The sequence below is a fragment of the Hoplias malabaricus genome, chromosome 12, assembly GCF_029633855.1.
Source record: "Hoplias malabaricus isolate fHopMal1 chromosome 12, fHopMal1.hap1, whole genome shotgun sequence".
NCBI lineage: Eukaryota > Metazoa > Chordata > Actinopteri > Characiformes > Erythrinidae > Hoplias > Hoplias malabaricus.
In genome coordinates this window covers 13,069,228-13,089,858 of record NC_089811.1, presented here as the reverse complement: position 1 = coordinate 13,089,858, position 20,631 = coordinate 13,069,228, and the positions used below count along the sequence as shown (strand labels likewise).

The following is a 20,631-nucleotide window of genomic DNA, read 5'->3' as shown; positions in this document are numbered from 1 at the left end:
AGGTTTGTATAGAACCAGTTTTCTTCACTTAACCATATTTTTTAAGAGTGTAGTAAATGTGCTGTGATATATAACAGAATGAATTCTCTCTTAGGTTCATTTTCTACTTTGACTATCTGCAATCCTCATTTATTTTTCCGGAAAGTCTGGGTTGTGAACCCTGATTTGCTGAAACATATGTATTATTATAAAAACAGTTTTTATATGCTGAGAATCTGATGCAGTGAAACTGAACTTGTCATCACATGGCAGTGTTTCACAGTGGAATGTTTTATGTCACAACCAACCATCTCTGATGATACTAACTCTCAGAAAATCATAAATAGGCAAAAAGATAATGTCTCACCTAAACGTGATTTAGAGGTTGATAAATCAGCCAGAGCTCCACAGTTAGACTCGAGCAGATGTCCGCGTACGCTGATCAGTGAGCTGCCCCGGTTCAGTAGAGCTGCTTTTAGTGGAGCTATGTGATTGTACTGGACAGATGAAAAGCAACCTACAAAACCTTTAGATCCAGCTTGTGCCACCTCCTCGTCCAGTGCATGGTTTGCTGCTGAAAAACACATTTTTATTACAATTACCTCATAGAGAAATCTGATATATGATCATATATGGAATTAGATAATAAGATTTATATTCAAAATGTTTTTTTAATATAGATACTATATACATTTTCTATGAAAATTAAAATTAAAATTGTCATTTTTAAATTTACACAACAATTACCACAGTATGACAAATGAACAAGATAATGTTTGCTTTTTAAATTGCAGTTATACGTTACAAAACTGTTAAAAATCATAACTCGAAATGTATTACATACATGTGAAATACACCTGATGTCATACATATATCACTTATACATATCATCAATGTACAAAAAAAATATGTATCTCTATTTTGTTCATTTTTACTTTACTATATAATTTGAACACAAGCTGTCCTTCATTCTGTGTGAAAATATCATCATGAATGGACCAACAGAAATGCTCTGCAATTACTTATAAAATCTTTTTACATTGACTTCCATTGAAAGTTAAAAAGGTTTTGGATTTTTTTTTTTATTCCATACAGAGACGATAGATTCACATTTGTATAAGCCTTCATGCAATATGTGCAGATACGGCAGTATCTCAGATTTCTGTAAGGAATTAGTGCATATGTCTGCAGTGGCTGTCATTTGAGCTGAAATAACCAAGGCTCCTGTAAAACTTTGTGGAGAGAACTATTAAAAGACTCAATATCCGCAGGAAGCAGAAGTAACGGAACATTAAATCTAAAGGTTGCGGAGCCTTTTCACTGCTGGAATGTTTGTTTTTCAGTAGCACTCTGTTCAAAGCCACTGCCGCTCTCTCAGGAACACAGCCTTGTTTTGTCACACAAATTAATATTTAATCCACTGAATAAGAGTCAGACACCTTGAGTTCCTGAATAAAATATTAACGTCTCAGTGGTAAAGGAGAGCAGTGTACTTAAAAATCGATTCAGCCTTCACTTAATGACAAAGAGCAACTTTAAGGGGCTATTGAGGGCTTTTTTTTTTTGAAAGCTTGGGGATAGATGTAAAACAGAGGGACACATTTTAGCATTACATTTTCATTTGATTTTCATAATCATGGAGTATCTTGGTTCAAACCAATATGTCATTCTCACTGCATTAAATTCATTCAATTTTTGGGACAAAATAAGATCATCTTACCTGTAACTTTTCCTAGCGTCAGTGACCTCATTGAGTTAAATTCTGTATCATATGAAAGGGTGTATTTTTTGTTGTCTTGATCAACCTAAGACAAAGAGACAGTGATAGAAACATGACAAATTTACTTCTTGTTTATGAATGTGTTTAATTCTTTCCAAATCTCTCCTCGTGGCAGTCGAGTATAATTTTAAGTTGTTGTCCGATACCTAGTTTTACCGAGGTTAATAAATACTACTTTATGTTAAATCAAGTGTGCAATTGATTTAAGAAATCCATACGATCAAGGATTAAAAGACTTTTTAAAGGGTTTTTCAGAAGAAAAACTTTTTTACTATTGCTGTATTCATGTATTTGTATATGTTGTAATTATACAGGGTGAGTCAAAGGACACAGGACATAACATGACCACCTTCCCATTGGAAAAAACTTGCCCTTGATCCAATATGGTGGCTTTCAAGATGGCTGCCATGTTCCGGACAGCCTAAAAATATAGATCCCCTCACCCATTGCTTGCTGGGGTATTCAGATAAAAGTGTGTCCTTTGACATTTGACTCACCCTGTATATAACCACACTCATTTACAAGATATTTAAAAATAATAATATTGATAATATAATAATATTATATTAATAATAATAATATTAATGAGCAGCAGTAACAGACCTGCACATACACGTCTTTTCCCTCTCTGTGGAGCCGGAGTCGGTGAAGATCTCCATCTGCCAGACTGCTGAGCACAGGGCTGAACACAGTGGGCCTTTGCTCTTTATGAAGCCGGTACCAAATCTGCAGACTCCCTACAGGAGGAAATCAACAGTATATTTAATCCTCAAAGTCCTGAAATACACCTATGTTTATTCATCGTCTCTTTGGTAGTAATTTTGCTAGGAGTGCTTCATTTCCTCAAGGATAACACTGACTCAAATGTTGCTCCATCTTTGGAGAAGACATAGCTCCACTGCTTCAGTGGTTTCAGACACTTGTATCTGATGCTTGGCATTGGGCATTGTGCTATTTGGATAATTTGTTTCAGGGTGTAATACTCACGGTCAGGCTTTTCTATGAATGCTATACAAACTGTACAATTACATGTCTGAATTCCATCATTAGAAGTGTCTACAAACATCTGAAGGTCTTTGTGTGGATTGCTGCCTAGGTTAATCACGTATATGCTGTAGATTAGGTGGAGAAATTCTAGTTGTAGCGGTAAAAGTGGCTAGCACTTTTAGTACCTTCTAAGGCCAACTAACTTGTCTTTTTTGAACATGCAATGTCGTTGGAGAAGAATTATGTTATGTCAGCCAACAGATGCTCATGCTGGCTAGCATTGTGTGATGTGGGGAGAAAAGAGGGCTATCCTACCCACCCACAGAGAGAGAGAGAGAGAGAGAGAGAGAGAAAGAGAGAAAGGAAAAGAAGTCCACAGAACTTTCTTAGAATCCCAGTCTTGGATGTATGAGACATCACCAGGGATTAAACCAGCAATCCTAGACTACATCAGCAATCAGTAAACGTATACTTTGTGTTGGGTACCATTCACATTGAACCAGAATATGAAATGAAAATTATTGCAGATATCCAATTCACTATGTATGACTGGCACTATGAATTTGAGCCGTGTCTTAGTCGGGAGACTGGCAACACTACATGTTTGACCCGGACCACTCTTCTTTGCGTCATTGCATGAGTTCAGATGTCATCGGGGAGGAGGGCCAAGAAACGGTCAATCATGGCAAAAAAAAGCGCTGTGTGCTGCTGGGGGTTTTGTGTTCCTAAAAGAAAAAAATATTGTGGACCTGTTCCTGGGTGTTACAAAGAGGCAATTTGGAATAAATCATGTCAAATCGGGCTAAATCCGTGAAGTCTGATCCTGACATTAGTCATGTGTGGTAATTATATATTTGGCATCATAGTTTTAATAGTGTATACATTTCTTGGGGAGCAGCGGCACTCTCAGAGATATTAATACTGCATATGCCATCGTTTAATTTAAACATCCATATAGATAACAGAGGAAAAGCTGTATTTCTAACATACAAACTTTATACTTTGGTAAGCCATACTATACAGCTGAATTCAGGTTTGCAATTTTTTGAGTGTGCTGTCATTTTAAGAGCTTTATCATTGGAGAATCATTCATTCATTCATTCATTTGTTTATTTGTTTGTTTGTTTGTTTTGCCATGGCCAGTTTTGCATTTTGTGTTACAAATATTACAAATTACCCTTAAAAGTATTGGCTTCTGTGCCCAACCTTCATAATAATGCTTGTATGATATTGTATGATATGTAATGATATTGTCTAATAACAGAAAGCTGGAGATCTGCCTTTTCTGGGTTAGAAAAATGCTTTTCTTCCAAGAGTGAATAATGGACTTTTCAGCAAAGGCTGAAGACACACCGACGCAGTCTTGAGGGTCCTCTGGAGGTTTTTGGTATGATAAAACATCCAAAGGCAGTTTTTACAAGAACACTGAGGGGCGGCCTAGAAGAGGATTGCATAAGGTGGTGAGAGAAAGTATATATATATATATATATATATATATATATATATATATATATATATAGAGAGAGAGAGAGAGAGAGAGAGAGAGAGAAAGAAAGAGAGATCCTAGTGGCCCTGGTAAAATATTTATAAATATTAATTCCAGTGCAGCCTGGAGCTTTTTGAATGTGTCAACATGCACTTAGGTGTCCCTCCTACACGCATACAGCCGTGAGACAAAGGGGCTTTGTATTATCAAGTGGAGCGGGGTCAATTCTGAAATTCCCTCTTAGCCTTGAAAGAGGTTTGTTGCGGAGCATTTGAGAGACTGCCTGACTGCTCCTGTGTGCCGAGGATTACCAAGGATAGCGTTCTCCTGCGTGCTCCTTCAATATTTACACAGCCGTGAATCAGACAAGTGATTGGATTTAGCACAAAAGAGCTCTGACTTCAGGGGAACTGAGCCCGTGTCCATCAGCAGTGAGTTTCCGTTTTTGTATGCACATGTAGTTTTATGCAAAATAAAGCTTCAGCTTCAAAAACCACAAAAAAAAAGCTGAAAGCCTTCTCACTAGTTGCGGAGTTTGAGATAGTATTTAGGCATAGATAGTGTGACAGCTTTAAAGATCACTTTGTCAGTGCATTAGCACAGTAATTTGGGGATCTGGAGCCTACCAGTCAGTTCATAACCAGTCAGCTGCTTAAGATAGAAAACATGAGATAAAATTTGTTATTTTGATTCTGCTTTGCTTCATACCAGTGGTGTTAAACAGTTAATAATATTAATCTAGTACATCACAACAACTTTGTTATTAATCATGATTAATCGCAAGTTAAAATGCTAGTATTTTTTTTTCTTTGAAAAGAGATGAAACGTGCAAAGTGGCATTTCAGAATAGCTTTTATGTTATTTGTATTAGAATGTCTCAATTTCTTGAGTACATTTTTTAGGGCAGAGTTAACATCAAACACAAATGCAGCTCAGACACAAGCTTTAATTTAGAAAAGCAGCTCACATTTCAGAGATGGTAAGAATGAGAGCTAGTTATGAGATTTAATTAAAAAGATTTCAGCATAAAAATAATGTAATCTTTTTACAGGAGTGACACTGTATTTAAATCTCCTGATGAAGCCGCTAAAAAGTCACTACGCTTTGTAAATACAGTGAATTATGGGAGTTTTCCAGATTAATCACTTGATAACACTGACAACACCACTTCTTACATGAAGGGTTAGTTCCCAGACAGAAATTAAGCCTAGTCCTGGGTTATATCCTCCTTTCAATGGACGATCACATCACAAAATGCTGTGTTGTCCAGGACTAGTCTTAATCCCTTTCTGGGAAACCATCCCACTAGAATTATCCTACCAGAATTATCCTACCTACTCACATGACTCTCTCCAATCGCAGTGCTGGATAAGAGCGCAAAAGCAAAGTTTAATGTAGCAAAACAAACTCAATGAGCTCAGAGAAATAAGAATACTGAGTAAACATGGCGAAGAAACTGGTGGCTCTGAACAGGGCTATTTAGACAAGGGGAAATGCCCACTGTGCCACCGTGGTGATTGACCCTTGTATTATTTTGACTAAAGCATTTGACAGTTGTTTCATTAAGACTCCAGAACTGTGTTCACTTGTGGAAAATGTGATATTCCAATGCGGAAATTATATTCCAGTACTAAAGAACACAATTCGCAAGAATGAGTAAAGCACTTGGGAGCTATTCTTAATCTGGTTTATGACTTGCCAATGAGACTGACTAGAAATTTCCATCAGTAATTGTGGCATCACGAATTTGCTCTTGCAAGGTGACTTCTCTGAAGGGTTCTTCTGTAGAACATGCATATTCTTGGTGTTCTTGACCAGCTCCAGTAATTCAACTGCTGTACAATATGTTAATTTAAAAAAAATCACCAGACTTCAGATTTTATAAGGTGGTCTTAATGTATTTTCTCAATTGTGTATGTGTCTGTAAAGGCATTTTGGGCTTTACTATCATGGCTTTGGTTGCAGATTGCCATCATTTTAAAAAGAGAAGAAAGTGTGGAATTGAAGAATATCAACCCAAGATGTCTGACAGAGGATCGATGCCATTGCTGCACACTGTAATTCAGCTGCTCTGCGATCAGTTAAGTAAATGTATTGATCTTCTTAATTGCTCTTTCAAGCTAGAATTCTGAGTTTTGGGCCAAGGAATGGATCTTAAATGTTGAGTTGACTTTGCTTCTTCTATAATTAATGACAATCCATGGACACCTTTTCTAGAAAGTGAAACTACCATGAGACTGAAATATCAAACTGCTTTGTTGAACCTAAATAAACCAGTTTCTGCTCCATAGAGTGGGTTCTGTACACGAGGGCATCCATGTTTGAAACCCATTTAGTAGAAATAGGTTTGTAGACCCTAAATAAATCAGCTTATGCTCCACAGAGTGGGTCCAACTCACATGGAGAAAGGCATGTTTAAGCACAGAAAGTTCTACATAGTTAACATAGGCCAGTAAAAGGGTTGATTCATAATGTGAAAAAGAATCAGTCCTTTAAAACTGTTTACTTATTTAGTTAGTTGGTGTTATACTCCTTGCATTATTGTTTATCTCCATGTCTTGTTTGTTTTAGTTTTTGCAGCTCCCCCAAATCAAATTTCAACCTATAAATACTAAACACGGAGGTAATTTAAGGTAATGCTAAGTTCCAGAGTTTAGTCCCATGCTTCTTTTCATCTTTTTCCCCATTGACTAAAGGCAATTTCTCACACTCTTCAGTCTCTAGTGGGAATTTGCATCTGGATCAAGCAAACTTAGTATAACAATTCAGATTATTTGCAACAGCAGACTTGCTGATTTTATGCAAAGCCTATTATCTTTGCTTATTATGTTTCAGAAAATATTGTAGCATTTTATATATACTATCGCTGTCCAAAGGAAAATATAATTTGAACACAGCAGCTGTCCTTCACAATGTGTAAAAATTTGCTCCATTCAAATGATGAATGGACCAAATAGAAATGGTAAAAATTTACTTGGAATTTTTTTTAACCTTGACTTCCATTGAAAGTTAGGAGGGTTCCCTCCTTCTCTAGAAAGCTATTTTGGTGAAACATGCTATTCTTTGGACTGCAACAATTTGGACAGCGAACAGACCATGACACAAGCAATGGGCAGCTATGGCTGTCAGCAATCTCCTAGTAATATATAATAACAATAATGTTTTATTTATAAGCCCCTTTCAAGAAACCCAAGGACACTGCAAACACAGAGAAGATATCAGTACCCTGCAAATGGAATTCGAAATTGTTTGGTGTTGGTTATTAGTAATCAATTTACCTTGACCCCTTTTACCATTGCATCAGCTATTACATTAGTGTTTGGCATAACATAATGGTTAATACTGCTGCCCTGCTTGTGGGAGGCTTAGGCCCCATCCACACCGATCCTTTTATTTTAAAAAAAAATGTCTGTGTTTGGCCTCTTGTCTACACAAAACAGCATTTTAGGTAACTTAAAATGTTTTTTAGAAAAAGCTCTCATTGTCACTGTCCTCATGTGGAAAACAAAGGTATTCGGAAAAAGCTGACATCACAGAGCGTGCCTGTCTCCTCATGCCTTACATAGTGAATTACATGAGTCATAAAGCTACAATGTATGCATTCAGATATCACTAGATTTTCAAATTTCCACATATGAATAAATATAAACAATGAAATGTATTTGTATTAGAAATATATATATTGGATTATTAAGAGCTCTGGTTTCCTCCCACAGTCCAAAAACACACGTTGCAGGTGGATTGGCGACTCGAAATTGTCCGTAGGTGTGAGTGTGTGAGTGAATGTGTGTGTGTCTGTGTTGCCCTGTGAAGGACTGGCGTCCCCTCCAGGGTGTATTCCCGCCTTGCGACCGATGATTCCAGGTAGGCTCTGGACCCCCCGCGACCCTAATATTGGATAAGCGGTTACAGATAATGGATGGATGGATGGATGGATTATTAAGATCTAGATTTGTTATTCCATGACATGTGTAATCTACTACACTGGGAGTATGATGTGACTTTTTTTCTTCTCATGCTCTGTGGTGTTTTGATATCTCTCTTAAAGAGGAACTATGTCCCCCTACTGGACTGTTATAATAATGACATAATGTTTTCATATTTGTCTGAAGAGGGATATTTTGAAAAACAATCAGAGGAAGATATTTGTTTTAAAAAATAAGTATATCAGTGTGGACAGGGCCTTGGTTTAATTCCCAGCCTGGGCAAATACACTCCAGTGTACCATTAAGAGTCCCTGGGAAAGACTCCTAGCACTACTTTTGTTTATTTATTTGATTATTATTTTAGGCTAGCATGACAAATCTGTGGAACTCAGAACTCTGTTTAAGAGTATCTGCTAAATGCCATAAAAACATCAATTCACCCTTCTAAGTATGAAACTAGAGTTTGATTCTATTCCCATCTTGGCAACCACTATATTCTACACAAGGGTTATTTCATTAAAATTCTGTGAGGACCAAATGCTAAAATTTCTAAATTCTAAACCTCAAAACAAAGACCTCTCATTCATATTCTCATCATGTCATTTAGCCCAGATTGAGACAGTTTGATGATGTCTTCTCTATAACAATGTGTCTTTGGTCAAGACTCCTAAAGCTACCCTCACATAAATCATGTAATATGCCTAAACTGTAATTCACTCAAGTTAATACAGTCTGCCAAATGCCATACATATAAGTGTAAATAACTCAAATATAATAATAATAATAATAATAATAATAATAATAATAATAATAAAAGCTTATATAAAGCTGTTTTCCCAAACGAAGCAATTGAGTACTCATCAGCTTTTGGCAGAATGAAATACACAATCATCTGAGGGACATTCTAATGCAACATAAATCACATTTGATGGGTTCAAGTGTGCGGCTACACTCATTTACAGAGGAACTGTTTTAACTGCATGACTGTTGGAGCTAACTGACATTTGGAACGCTTAATGATTATACTGCAGTCACCAGCATAAAACAATGGCCTTGTGACTTCAGTCTAATTAGTGAAAGAGACTATCAATATGAGAGTCATGAATATTTGATTGGTTAATCAGTTCAAACTTACTGTGCAATATTGAAGGTGAATATAATAATGCTGCTTTCTCCCATTTGTCTTGTCTTGCATTAAGTACTGCTACATAAAAAGCAATGACAATGTCAATGCTAAATTATGGTGCGTATTAAACAATTATAGCTGTCTTATCAGTAGGTTGATGTTCATTGATGTACAAAAGAGTGGGCAAGTGTGGGGACATGATTTCATGATATATTATGAATAAAAAAACAAACAAAAAAAAAAACGGCTTCAACATTTTAAAAACAACACAGTCACTGACTAAAAATATGTTTCTGGAAATTCTGAGGACTGGGATTTGTGCCATTGCCATTCGAGCTATACACCTCAATGCGCCTGCAAGTTCACTGTGGCACCCAAATGCAATCACACTTCTACTTTGCCATCCATTTTCCACACACTGAATGAGACATTCACTGCACTGTACCACCTCTTCCCAATCATTGAACACCTCACAGATATTTATAGCCTGATCATCTTTAACCACTTTAACATGCAAGGTAAAAAAAAAAGAAATGTCCAATGAGCTTACATTCACTATACCTAATAATAACAATACTAATAATAACATATGCCAATGTATGTAAAAATGCTCATCCTTATGCCTTGTTCATTACAGTTACAAATTACCCCTGAAAGTGACATCAGCACAAGAACTGTACATAGGGAGCTTCATGAAATGGCTGTCCTTGGCCAAGCAGCTGCCCACAAGCTTAAGCCTATCATGTGAAATCGAAGTTTCTGCTGGAATGGTGTAAACCAAAGCACCCCAACCCCCCCGGTACACTGAAGCACTGGTTTTCTGGTTCGGCGGATGCTTCTGATCCTCTGTGGACTGGCCTGGATAATATACCCTCACTTCTGCATCAGGTACGTGCCCCCCCCCCCCCCAATTCTACTTTGTGAGATTGACATGTTTACTTTCATACATAATAAATTCTGGCTCTCCTTCTTGCATATTTCATTATCGGCCACATTAAAGTAATATCGTCCAACTGCCGATCACACACAGCCACTTAAATTACAACCAAATTAGCTCAATAAAATACCCACAATGACAATAAAGCATGGTCTAGATGTACCCTTACCGTTGTGGGCTAAGATGACTGCCACATACTGCTGTGTGAAGGTATTGATGGTTAGCAGCATGGCGGGACTCTGTGTGGTCAGGAAACTGAGGGCCAGGTTGTCTCTGGACTTGCTGTAAGTGGAGGAGGTGGAGGAAAACTGAGCTGTCCGGTTCTGCATAACAGAGAAGGGCTCTTGGAAGGTGTAGGTCACTGAGGAGCCCTTCTCGAAGGACACGGATACCTCTGGGGGTAAACAAAAGACACAAACACACACACACACACACACACACACACACACACACACACACACACACACACACACACCCACACACACCTGCTGTTATTCACTGTTCAATAACCACAAATAATGCTGCGTTGAATATGAGGAGATCACTGTGGGGGAAAACAGGGACATTATAGTGTCCTCAACAAAACAGAAACAGCTGCTCAGTTTGCTGGGTTGCCAGTTTATTTGTAAATCCCCCTCTAAACTAAGGTCATTGGCCATTTAATCAGGAACACTTACTCTATATTTTAGTATGAAATAAGTGAAAATATAGAATAAAATGTTATTATTATACATAGATAAGTAGAGAATAATTGTTTTATTTTTAACATTTTAATAATTGTTTTTAATTATTTTAAAATTAGTTCTCTAGAGCAGTGATTCTCAAAGTGGTATGTGAAGCATCCTGAGGTGGTATATCAGAATACATCTGAAAATGTATGATTTCATGAGTAAATTAGTTTTCATAATCATATAATTTAATTATATTTAAATTAAATTCATTTTTGTTTTTTTTAAAAAAATGTGGCAAATATCAATTTAAAGATCTGAAGCAGTGCATATGCATAATAAAGATAACTGCCACCCCAGTTGTGGATTGTAGGAACAGGTAAGCCATACAAAATGTGTGAAGAATTTTGCCAAAGAGATGACTAGACTAAAACCATGTACCCATGTACTATAACAAAACGGATGCAGAGCCAGATCACTGAGCTCACTGATCTAGTCCCTTCAACTTCATGGCTAGGCTCAGCTCAGTTACTAAAACGATAAGTGGTAAATTTATATGTAAGTCTGCTGTGTTTGATTAGATAATGGGTGGTACTTGGTCTAAGTTTGAGAACCATTGCTCTAGAGGATAGGACTTATTTTTCACTTTCAAATTTGCATGTAATTTGCCCCAGGGTGCTAAAACTTTTACACAACACTATAAATTATCACACTGTACAGAATATATTTAGTGTGGGATGGATGTGCTCTGTGTAACGTATAGTGACAGGGACAGTCTTAAGTACAAAAAGAAACATGACAGGTCTTCAGTAGACATCATGTCACATTATGAAAAACACTTGGTCTAAAGGACCACTGCCTTCATACTGGCAAAAGACAGACTTCAACATATTCAAACTACACAGTTACTGCCTAAATTTAGCTTCTGCTCTTCTAACAAGGCTTTACATTAAATACATACTGTATACACTAAATAAATAATGACAGCCTTAGAGAGGTGAGGTAGTGAGGATGGATGGCTACTTCTGGGTCACACACACACATACACCAGAGGTTGGATGATGCCCTATTACTTTAGAAAACACAGTTCCAGGGCTTCACAGCCCTGAAAAAAAAAATAAAAAAAAAATAAAAAAAAAATATATATATATATATATATATATATATAGAGTTAGAGGGTTTTATACATCTCCAGCTGACAGCTGGCTTTGGGCATAGTTACATTAGGCTTGTGGCCCTGCTCCTGGGTGTCTCTTTCTATTGAAAATGCAGAAACTGTAAGAGTAATACTAACTGAGCTGCAAACTGGCCATCATTCCCTTTTGGTCTTCTAAATATTATTTACTATATTTTCATTCTTCTTCTGTAACAGTCAAAGGCCAAAAGCCGGATGCTCCTCTCTAGGATGAGAGCGGATCAAAAGATCCAGTCATTTCAGATGTGTCGCAAGGTTAAGGCAGTCAGTACTGCTTCTCTGCTTTGCAAAAATTGGAAGGAAGGTAACTTTGTTTTTCAGATTTCAAACAGTAACACCTTTACTTAAGGTGCATGTCAAACCAATTTAAAACCAGACATTAAGGGGGGGGGGGGGTTGTCAAAGCAAACAAAAAATGTCAACTCCTCCCCTTTTTCACAACAAATTAAGAACAGAAATAAAGAGAGAAAAAAAACTTTTTAAAAAATCACCAAAATCTTTGGAAAGATGCAGAAAAATACCTTCATTAAAAAAATAAATAAATAAAGAACTGAACAGAACTGGGCCTTCAGACCAGGGCAAAATGTATTTTCCCAGATTAAAACTGCACCAATTCTATACATAAACACCTGATAAAAGTGTTGCTCCTCAGTTTCGTCACGCCTGGAAGGTGAGACCTGAGGCAAATACCAGTCGATAGCAGTCTACGCTAATTACCCTAGCTTACTGTTTACAGTCTTGTAAAAACAGAAGCTCTGAATATTTCATCAGATTGTTCTTGTGATGTTCATTAAAGAGACAGAGAACACACAGAACTGATGCTAAATGCTCGATAATTAGCCTTGTGTGTCTGATTCATAGTTAGGAGTTTCTGAATAACACTTCATTTCTTGTTCTGAGATTTTCTTTTGTCTTATTTTTTTGATTAATAATCTGAGAGGTGCCCCTAAAGTGGATGCTGTGCAGTGAAATGCTCCGTACGTGTAGCGTGTATTCTGACATTTAGTGACTGAAGAAAAATAAAACATAATACAAAAAATGCAGTTAACACATCTAGGGTTGGGGGGAAGGGGGTGGAGGTGCAGGGTGTTGCCCTGCTTTTTCCATGTAAAGAAAGCCACGGTTTCCTTCTGGAAATAAGCAGGGGCTAGAGACAGAGGTGAGCATTTTGGGCTTTATTAAATTAAATGGCAAAGCTGAAATGAGAAAACACAGAGACCAAGCCCAAGAACACACTTAGAAATACTCCTGAACTGAAAAGGTGCAAAAATAGAAAGAAACTAAGCAAGAATTCTGTACTAGTTACAATGTCCTGTAACCATAGAAGAACCCTTTTTTGAATGGCACTTTATAGAACCATTTATAGCACATTCTCAATCAATCTGAAGAACCACTTCATGATACAAAGACCCCTGTAATCATGCAGATTTTTAGTATTTAGTTTAGAATAATTATTTCAAAATTAAGGAAAAACCTGGGGTGCTGGCTCTGTGATAAGACTCATAGGTGGTACTTGGAGGTTTTGTTATGATACTGACTCATATACAATTGCTCCAGAGTGTCTTCTATAGGTGTTTCTGGGGACTTTATGGAGTTCTGTGAGTGTCTGTTGCTCCTTTCACATGGATCTCTGTGTATTTTTACTGTATTATTTTATTTTTCAAATTAATTTACCTTACATGGAGAAATACATCTATTCTAATTCTGATTAGAAACACACAAACAAACAAACAATCTCAAGAAGAATCTCTTTCTGTACCTTCTTTGCAGGAAGGTCCTCCGTATGCAGAGTGTGTGCAGTCACAGACATAGCCACTGCTCTTCTCGATGCACTTGCCGCGGTTGTGGCAGAAGCCCGCCGAGCTGCTGCAATGACCTGGACAGCCTGAGCTCACCCCTGGGGTCATCTTCGCTCGCTCGTCCAGGTCAAACTTCACGCCGTTCACCTCCAGCGCTCGAATGCAGCCAAGGAAGCCCCTCTGTCTAGAAGCTGTTCCACCTTAAAAATGGAAGACATTGGGGTCACAGTCAACAACTGTGTAAGAGTCAGCCAAAGAGAGCCTAACCTCCATGAACTGTAAGGTTGAGTTTTTTTTTTTTTTTTTTTTTTTTTTTTTTATGGTTGACCACTCCTGAGCAACTCAGCAGGTAACTGTCCAAATCCTTAGGAGCAGCAGATGTGTCACCTATAAGTGAGTTTTATTTTCATATAAATTATATGGCATGAATTTTTTTTTATATAATATAATTCAATTAATTACATTTAAATTATTATTGTGTTTTTTTACATTTTATTTAACTTTCATTTTAAAATAAATACAAAATTTGAAATTATAATTTTTATTTATAATAATAAATTAGATGCAGTTTGTTAGATTTAAAGAAGAGTCTTTTCCAGTATATATTATTAATGCTATTGTACCACACCTAATTTAAATATTTAAAGAGTTATGCAATATATTCCACCCATGTATTTAAGCTCAATCTAGCAACAATGAACAGCTTGCCAGTGCAGTTTAAACAGGTCAGACTTCAAATATTAAATGTACTGAGTATATCCAACATATTATTAGTTAATGTGTACAGTCACTTGAGCTTAAGGGCCAAGTGTCAGCCAGAGGGGCATAAAGCTCCCATGAACAGGGCTGTGGTGTAGTGGAGTGATGGTGTTTGGGACAACCTGGAGTGCTGTGTGTGTGATCAGCTCTAATCATCCAACATCAGGTACCTGACCTCACTAATTTTGGCTAAATGCCAACAAATCCTCACAGACATGTTCCAATATCAATACAAGGCTGTTACTGAAGTAACTAATGCCAAATTACCTATTGATATCAATCATTTTAGAAGAAATGCTGGATGAACAGGTGTCTAAAGATTTTTAGCTAAAGCTAAAAACATGCAATAAATGCATGGTCCATTACAGACCGTAATAAAGAATAATGTCCCATGCCAAAGATGTAAATAATTTTGCTTACTATATCCTTACATCCACATGAACTACTTTAGCTGGGGCTATTCAAGAGATTAAGAACACAGATAAAAACACTGCGAAGGCTCACCTCCTGGAAAATCTACATTGAATGAGAGTCCTTGTGAGGGCTTTTAATTTGACAATATCTGCGTGCAACTGTGTTAAATGTGCATGAGTGCTGAGCAACTGAATTTTTCATCTGCAGAAAACATTCCAATATTTTATACATGAGCTCATCAAGCCTATTCATAATGATGAATTCATTATTCATCTGGTTTTTTTTAAACCCATACCAATGCAGAACTCTTTAGACATGCTCCGAGTTTATAACCAAGGACTAATCATTTACACGTGCTCAAAGAGCAGCACATGTTTCTGTTCTATTTAATGCTGTTCAAAATCTTTTTTTTAATGCACATGTTAATCGTTGATTTTTAAGATCAGATATAAAATCATCCACTTTCATAGTGAATGAAAAAGACTACAAAGTGGAAACAGCTAAGACAAGAGTGGAGAGGAAAGTTAACCAAGAAAATGTAGGTTAAAATAAAGAATCTAAAGAAATAGAATCTGAAACCAGCTGTTCCGAACAGTGCTGTTTAGACAGGGGGAGTGCGTCAGTGTGGTGTTTGATCCTTGTGGTATTTTGACAAAAGCATGCCATAAATATTCCAATAATCACCAGAACTGTGCTCACTTGTGGACATTTTAACCTTGAATTGTTTAATTACCAAGTTGTCAACTCTCACTTAAAAACAACAACAACAAAAAAAAACAAAAACAGGTGTTTCTACTCTGAGAAAACAACTCAAAACCATGGGTCTGAAAAGTTGTGTAACTGTTTAGAAACTGAATGAGAAAAGGAAACAGACACAAAAGAACAACAATATGTGTCATCAACACTCACCCACGAACAGTTGGCTATTAAGCTGCAGACGGAAGTGTGTGTCAGCTGGAGGCTCCAGGATGCGAAGTGGAAGCTGGTCCACCTGTAGAGATGCCTCCTTCACACTCCGTTCACCTCGCACCCAGTGCCACTGTCGGTCATTCAGAGGGACCGGAGACTTCACAGTCAGGACCACTGGACCGTCTCCCGCATTAAAAGAGAACGTCACAGTGGAGGGAGCTAGTGGGGAAACACAGGGTCAGAAAATTATGAACAACTAAGTGTTTTTCTTTTCTAGACCTCCTGTTAGCTTGGTCTCCACCAATCGCAAACTTATGTACAGAAATTGCTCTGAACGTTAATGCTAGCCCTTTAGTGTTTTGTCCCATTTTTTCACCAAACCGAAGATCTTTGAATATCCCTTTCCACCTTAAATGCTCCAAATAAGCTGTTTATTACTTCCATACCTTCTTCTCCCCAAGGACTATCGTGGATCCATACAGACTGAGAGGATTCCTCTATTCTTTCCCCATAAATGAGACATTCCCACCCATCTCACAAACTGTGGAAGAATGTTTTGCAAAATCTTCTTCACAGTGTTCATAGCTTTACATAAGCTTATTCAAGACAAATGAATGAGAAGCATAATACATTTCACTTGTAAAAGTTCCACACTTTTAACAGTGTTCTTTGAGCTATGCCATAGAAGAAACACTTTTGGTTCCATAAAGAACCATGTTGGTTTAAGAGATGTATGAATGTGAAGAACTTTTTTTTTCTTTTTTTCTTTCTTAATAAAAACCTTAACACGATTGTAAGGTTCTTCACTATCAATTAAAATTGTTATCAATGTTAATGTAGATTTCTTCAGTAAGAAATTGCAGTTTTATATGAATTACAGTGCTTATATGGATTACCATAGGAGGTGGGAGGAGAGGGAACTTGAAAATTGTCTCATCCTTAAGGAGAGACAAGGGAGGCACTGCAGAAAATGTTTGGGGACCACAGCTCTAATAAGCCAGCTGACTTGACATAAGAAGACAGACACATCTTTTTCAAACTGCCACTAACATAGCATCATTGAAGCTCAACATGCTTGGAGGAGAATGCTAAATGCCTGATTTCATTACATCTACTAACAGACAGCTACATTGGCTAGAATTGTGATGTGTGATGGGGGGGTTGGGGGTGGTCATCTAACCCAAACAAATACAGCAAGGCCAACTGTGCTCTCTTGGATTCTTACAGATAAGCCAGCCATTTTAAAACAAAACCTGTTGCTTGATTTCACAGATTATGTTATCTTAGGCCTTCAGTTCAGCTCCCAAAGACCAAACTGGATAATTTGCCAAGGAATTTTATTTTCAACAACAATTTAACCATGGAATAAAAAGAACACAACAATACTTGCTGAATATTTGAATGAAAATTATAATTAAACATGTAAATTAGATTTAAACATCATTAAGCCTCCAGCTGTAATTCAATAAAATATGTATCTAATGCAAAAAAAAAAAAAAACACTATATAACACTATATGAGATGTCTGAAAAAGTGTTGTTGTCCCTGCTGAGCAAAGCTGGAGTGGTCCAGATCGACTGACACAGCAGTGACTCTAGACTTTGCAGCAGACTGATGGGTTTTCAGCTGGTGGCTGAAATTTCAATCCCCCACCTGTTAGTTTTTAATCATAGTCTTGTATTGTGTTGTTTTGTGTTGGCAGTTTGACGGCGGCCGGACGTATTGACTTGTTTAACATTAAGAAGTGTGTGTGATTTGTAGATACGACTCTGTTATCTCCACTAGCACCGGCACAACTGACAGGCTGATAGTAGCGCTCTCTAAATTAGGAGATATGCTGAAGTGAGCCACTGGATTTGTGTGGATGATAAAATAATCCCCCTGTTTATCTTGACACTGTGACGCTACCAAATAAATCAACTTGCTCCATGCTCTGCAGCACAGGAATCGAGACCTCTGCAACTTGATTCAACTCATCAGCTAATTAGGATGCCCTTAATGAGTCAAAGCCAGTGTAAGTTCATTAGCTGTTCATAAGGTTTTGAATTATCTCTCCTTGTCATAAAAACATAATAAATATTACAATAAGTATTACAAATGATACAAAAATTTTGGAATAATCACCAAGAATCTTGATGTCCTGGCTCCCAGATGATGTAACAAACTTATTATTATTATTTTTTTTTTCAAACACAGACTGAAGAGACATCTCTTTATTGAAGTACTTAGATAACTTTCACATCCCGACTTTCTATAATGTCTTGATTTGTGTTTCTCCTTCGCGGGCATCAGCTACTATTGTGGTATGATGTTGCACTTCTGTTTATTGTGTATTCTCTGAACAAGATGACAAAGCAATTTTGTAAGTCACTCTGGAGGGGGGAGCATCTGCCAAATGGCATTAATGTAAATGTTAAATATTTTCCTCTATAGCATAAAGAAAATAGAATATTTTGAAAATTTGTGTTTGTGGATCTCAAAAGAATGTTCAGTTATATTGAGAAAACAATATTTGTTTTCAACCCTACCCTTATAGGCATGAATATTCACATTTCATTATTAACCTACCTGTAGCCCTATATATTATGAAAACATATTTTCAACAATGATGATAACATAAAAAACAATTTAAAAATGTTGATTTTTAACATTTTTATTTTTCAATTAATTAATGTCTTTTTACATAAATTATTGTATTGATTTTGTCAAGTTAAGGAGTTAACGCAATAATGCAATACAGTTATAACTGCACTTATTATCCAGTTCAGGGTCGCAGTGGGTCCGAAGCCCACCCAGAATCACTAGGCCCAATGCGGGAAAACGCCCTGTAGGGATGGGGGAGGGGGCGCAGGGCAACACATACACTCACACATTTGCTCACACACACACCTATGGGCACTTTTGAGTCAACAATCCACCTTCCAACGTGTGTTTTTGGACTGTGGGAGGAAACCCTCACGGTCATGGGGAGAACACACCAAACTCCTCCGAGACAGTTATATGGAGTGGAAATTGAACCCAAAACCTCCAGCACTTTGCTATTTATTAACTTTTAAATAGCTGTTTATGTTGTTTACCTTTACCAAGCAAAATGAGTGCACTGTTTCTTTAAGAGGCACTAAGGTAGTGTGTGCATGTGTGTGGCTCTGTTCAGCTTAAGACACAATGAAGGTATGGACTCTTTGTTTTGTTTGTAAGTAAAACAACATGGTGCTTAGGGCTGGTCATACTTCATGTATGTAGAGAACAGTGGTTGTCTAGAGACCTGGCTTTATATAGTCACGGTGGCTAATAAATGAGCTTGTGGGAATATTGTCAAAAAGTGTCCAGATCGCTATTTGGATCTGCACCATTTGCTGTATGGTGTAGACTACTCTAAATCATGCAGAGCAACAGTTTTTATGGCCCTGCTCCATGTTTTCTGGTTTCGTTAGAAAAGACCTTCACACACATTCTCAGTAGTAAATCCAAAGGATAGCAAAGGGAACAGACTTGTAATTAGTTGTGTGGCTCTGTAAGTGCTCCAGGTCTTGGAGATGTTCAGCTAAAACAAACATGTGACAGGCTGAAAACAATGTTCCTGGGGTTCAGGATGGAGGGAGTGATGGAACAGACATATCTCCCACTTCAATATTCATGGATGAGATAGCCTAGGCACCTTACTCACAACTGCTCCCCAGGGCACTGGGATGGCTACCCACAACTCTGTGTGTGTATGTGTATGTGCTCAGTAGTGCACTAGTGAGTATATGTTCACTGCCGTGGGTTAGATGTGTTGTTGTTGCACGTTGTGCTATGCCAGTGAAAGCACATACATGTTTCTTTCTATTTTTTTAACCATTAATATCTCCATGCTAATGAATGTCCTTCTGTGTTTTTGTGCCTGTAACAAAATGCACTTAAATAAGAAAATCTGTAATTAACGGTCAAGCAAAAACAAAACTGCAATGATTACATTTCTGATTATTATAGTAAACTAAATGAAATGATGCATATAATCAGAATAATTTAATCTAATTGCTCTACCCCAGGGCGGCACAGTGGCGCAGCAGGTAGTGTCGCAGTCACACAGCTCCAGGGACCTGGAGGTTGTGGTTTCGATACCCGCTCCGGGTGACTGTCTGTGAGGAGTTGGTGTGTTCTCCCCGTGTCCGCGTGGGTTTCCTCCGGGTGCTCCGGTTTCCTCCCACAGTCCAAAAACACGTTAGTAGGTGGATTGGCGACTCAAAAGTGTCTGTAGGTGTGAGTGTGTGAGTGAATGTGCGAGTGTTGCCCTGTGAAGGACTGGCGTCCCCTCCAGGGTGTAGTCCCGCCTTGCGCCCAATGATTCCAGGTAGGCTCTGGACCCACCGCGACCCTGAATTGGATAAGCGGTTACAGATAATGAATGAATGAATGAATGCTCTACCCCACACAATGACAGTTTTTGGTATCTGTTAGGAGTATTATGTTCTAGAAACATAAACATATCCCCAGAAACCTTAAAGGGTCTACTTTTCAGATATATGGAGGTTGAAAAGGAATGTAGTTTTACCTGTTTGGTATAGAAAGATAAGTAACGAGGCATGTCTCTCTCTGAGACTCAGACCATGACCCTTGATGTCCCACACATTTGTATTCATATGATAATAGCAAAATAATCCAGCCGCACTTATTGGAGGATTAC

At 37.6% G+C, this 20,631-nt stretch overlaps 1 protein-coding gene across 1 annotated transcript in view; it reads right to left on the bottom strand.

The window, feature by feature from the left end:
- Positions 1-20,631, bottom strand: part of cntnap5a (contactin associated protein family member 5a) — a 181,014-nt gene that overhangs the window by 5,678 nt on the left and 154,705 nt on the right. Inside the window, exons 17-22 of the mRNA XM_066685845.1 lie at positions 15,966-16,184; positions 13,844-14,083; positions 10,391-10,615; positions 2,363-2,496; positions 1,700-1,784; positions 347-550 (exon numbers count right to left, since the gene is read on the bottom strand). Coding sequence (XP_066541942.1) covers positions 347-550; positions 1,700-1,784; positions 2,363-2,496; positions 10,391-10,615; positions 13,844-14,083; positions 15,966-16,184 — 1,107 coding nt within the window. The remainder of the gene's footprint in view (positions 1-346; positions 551-1,699; positions 1,785-2,362; positions 2,497-10,390; positions 10,616-13,843; positions 14,084-15,965; positions 16,185-20,631) is intronic.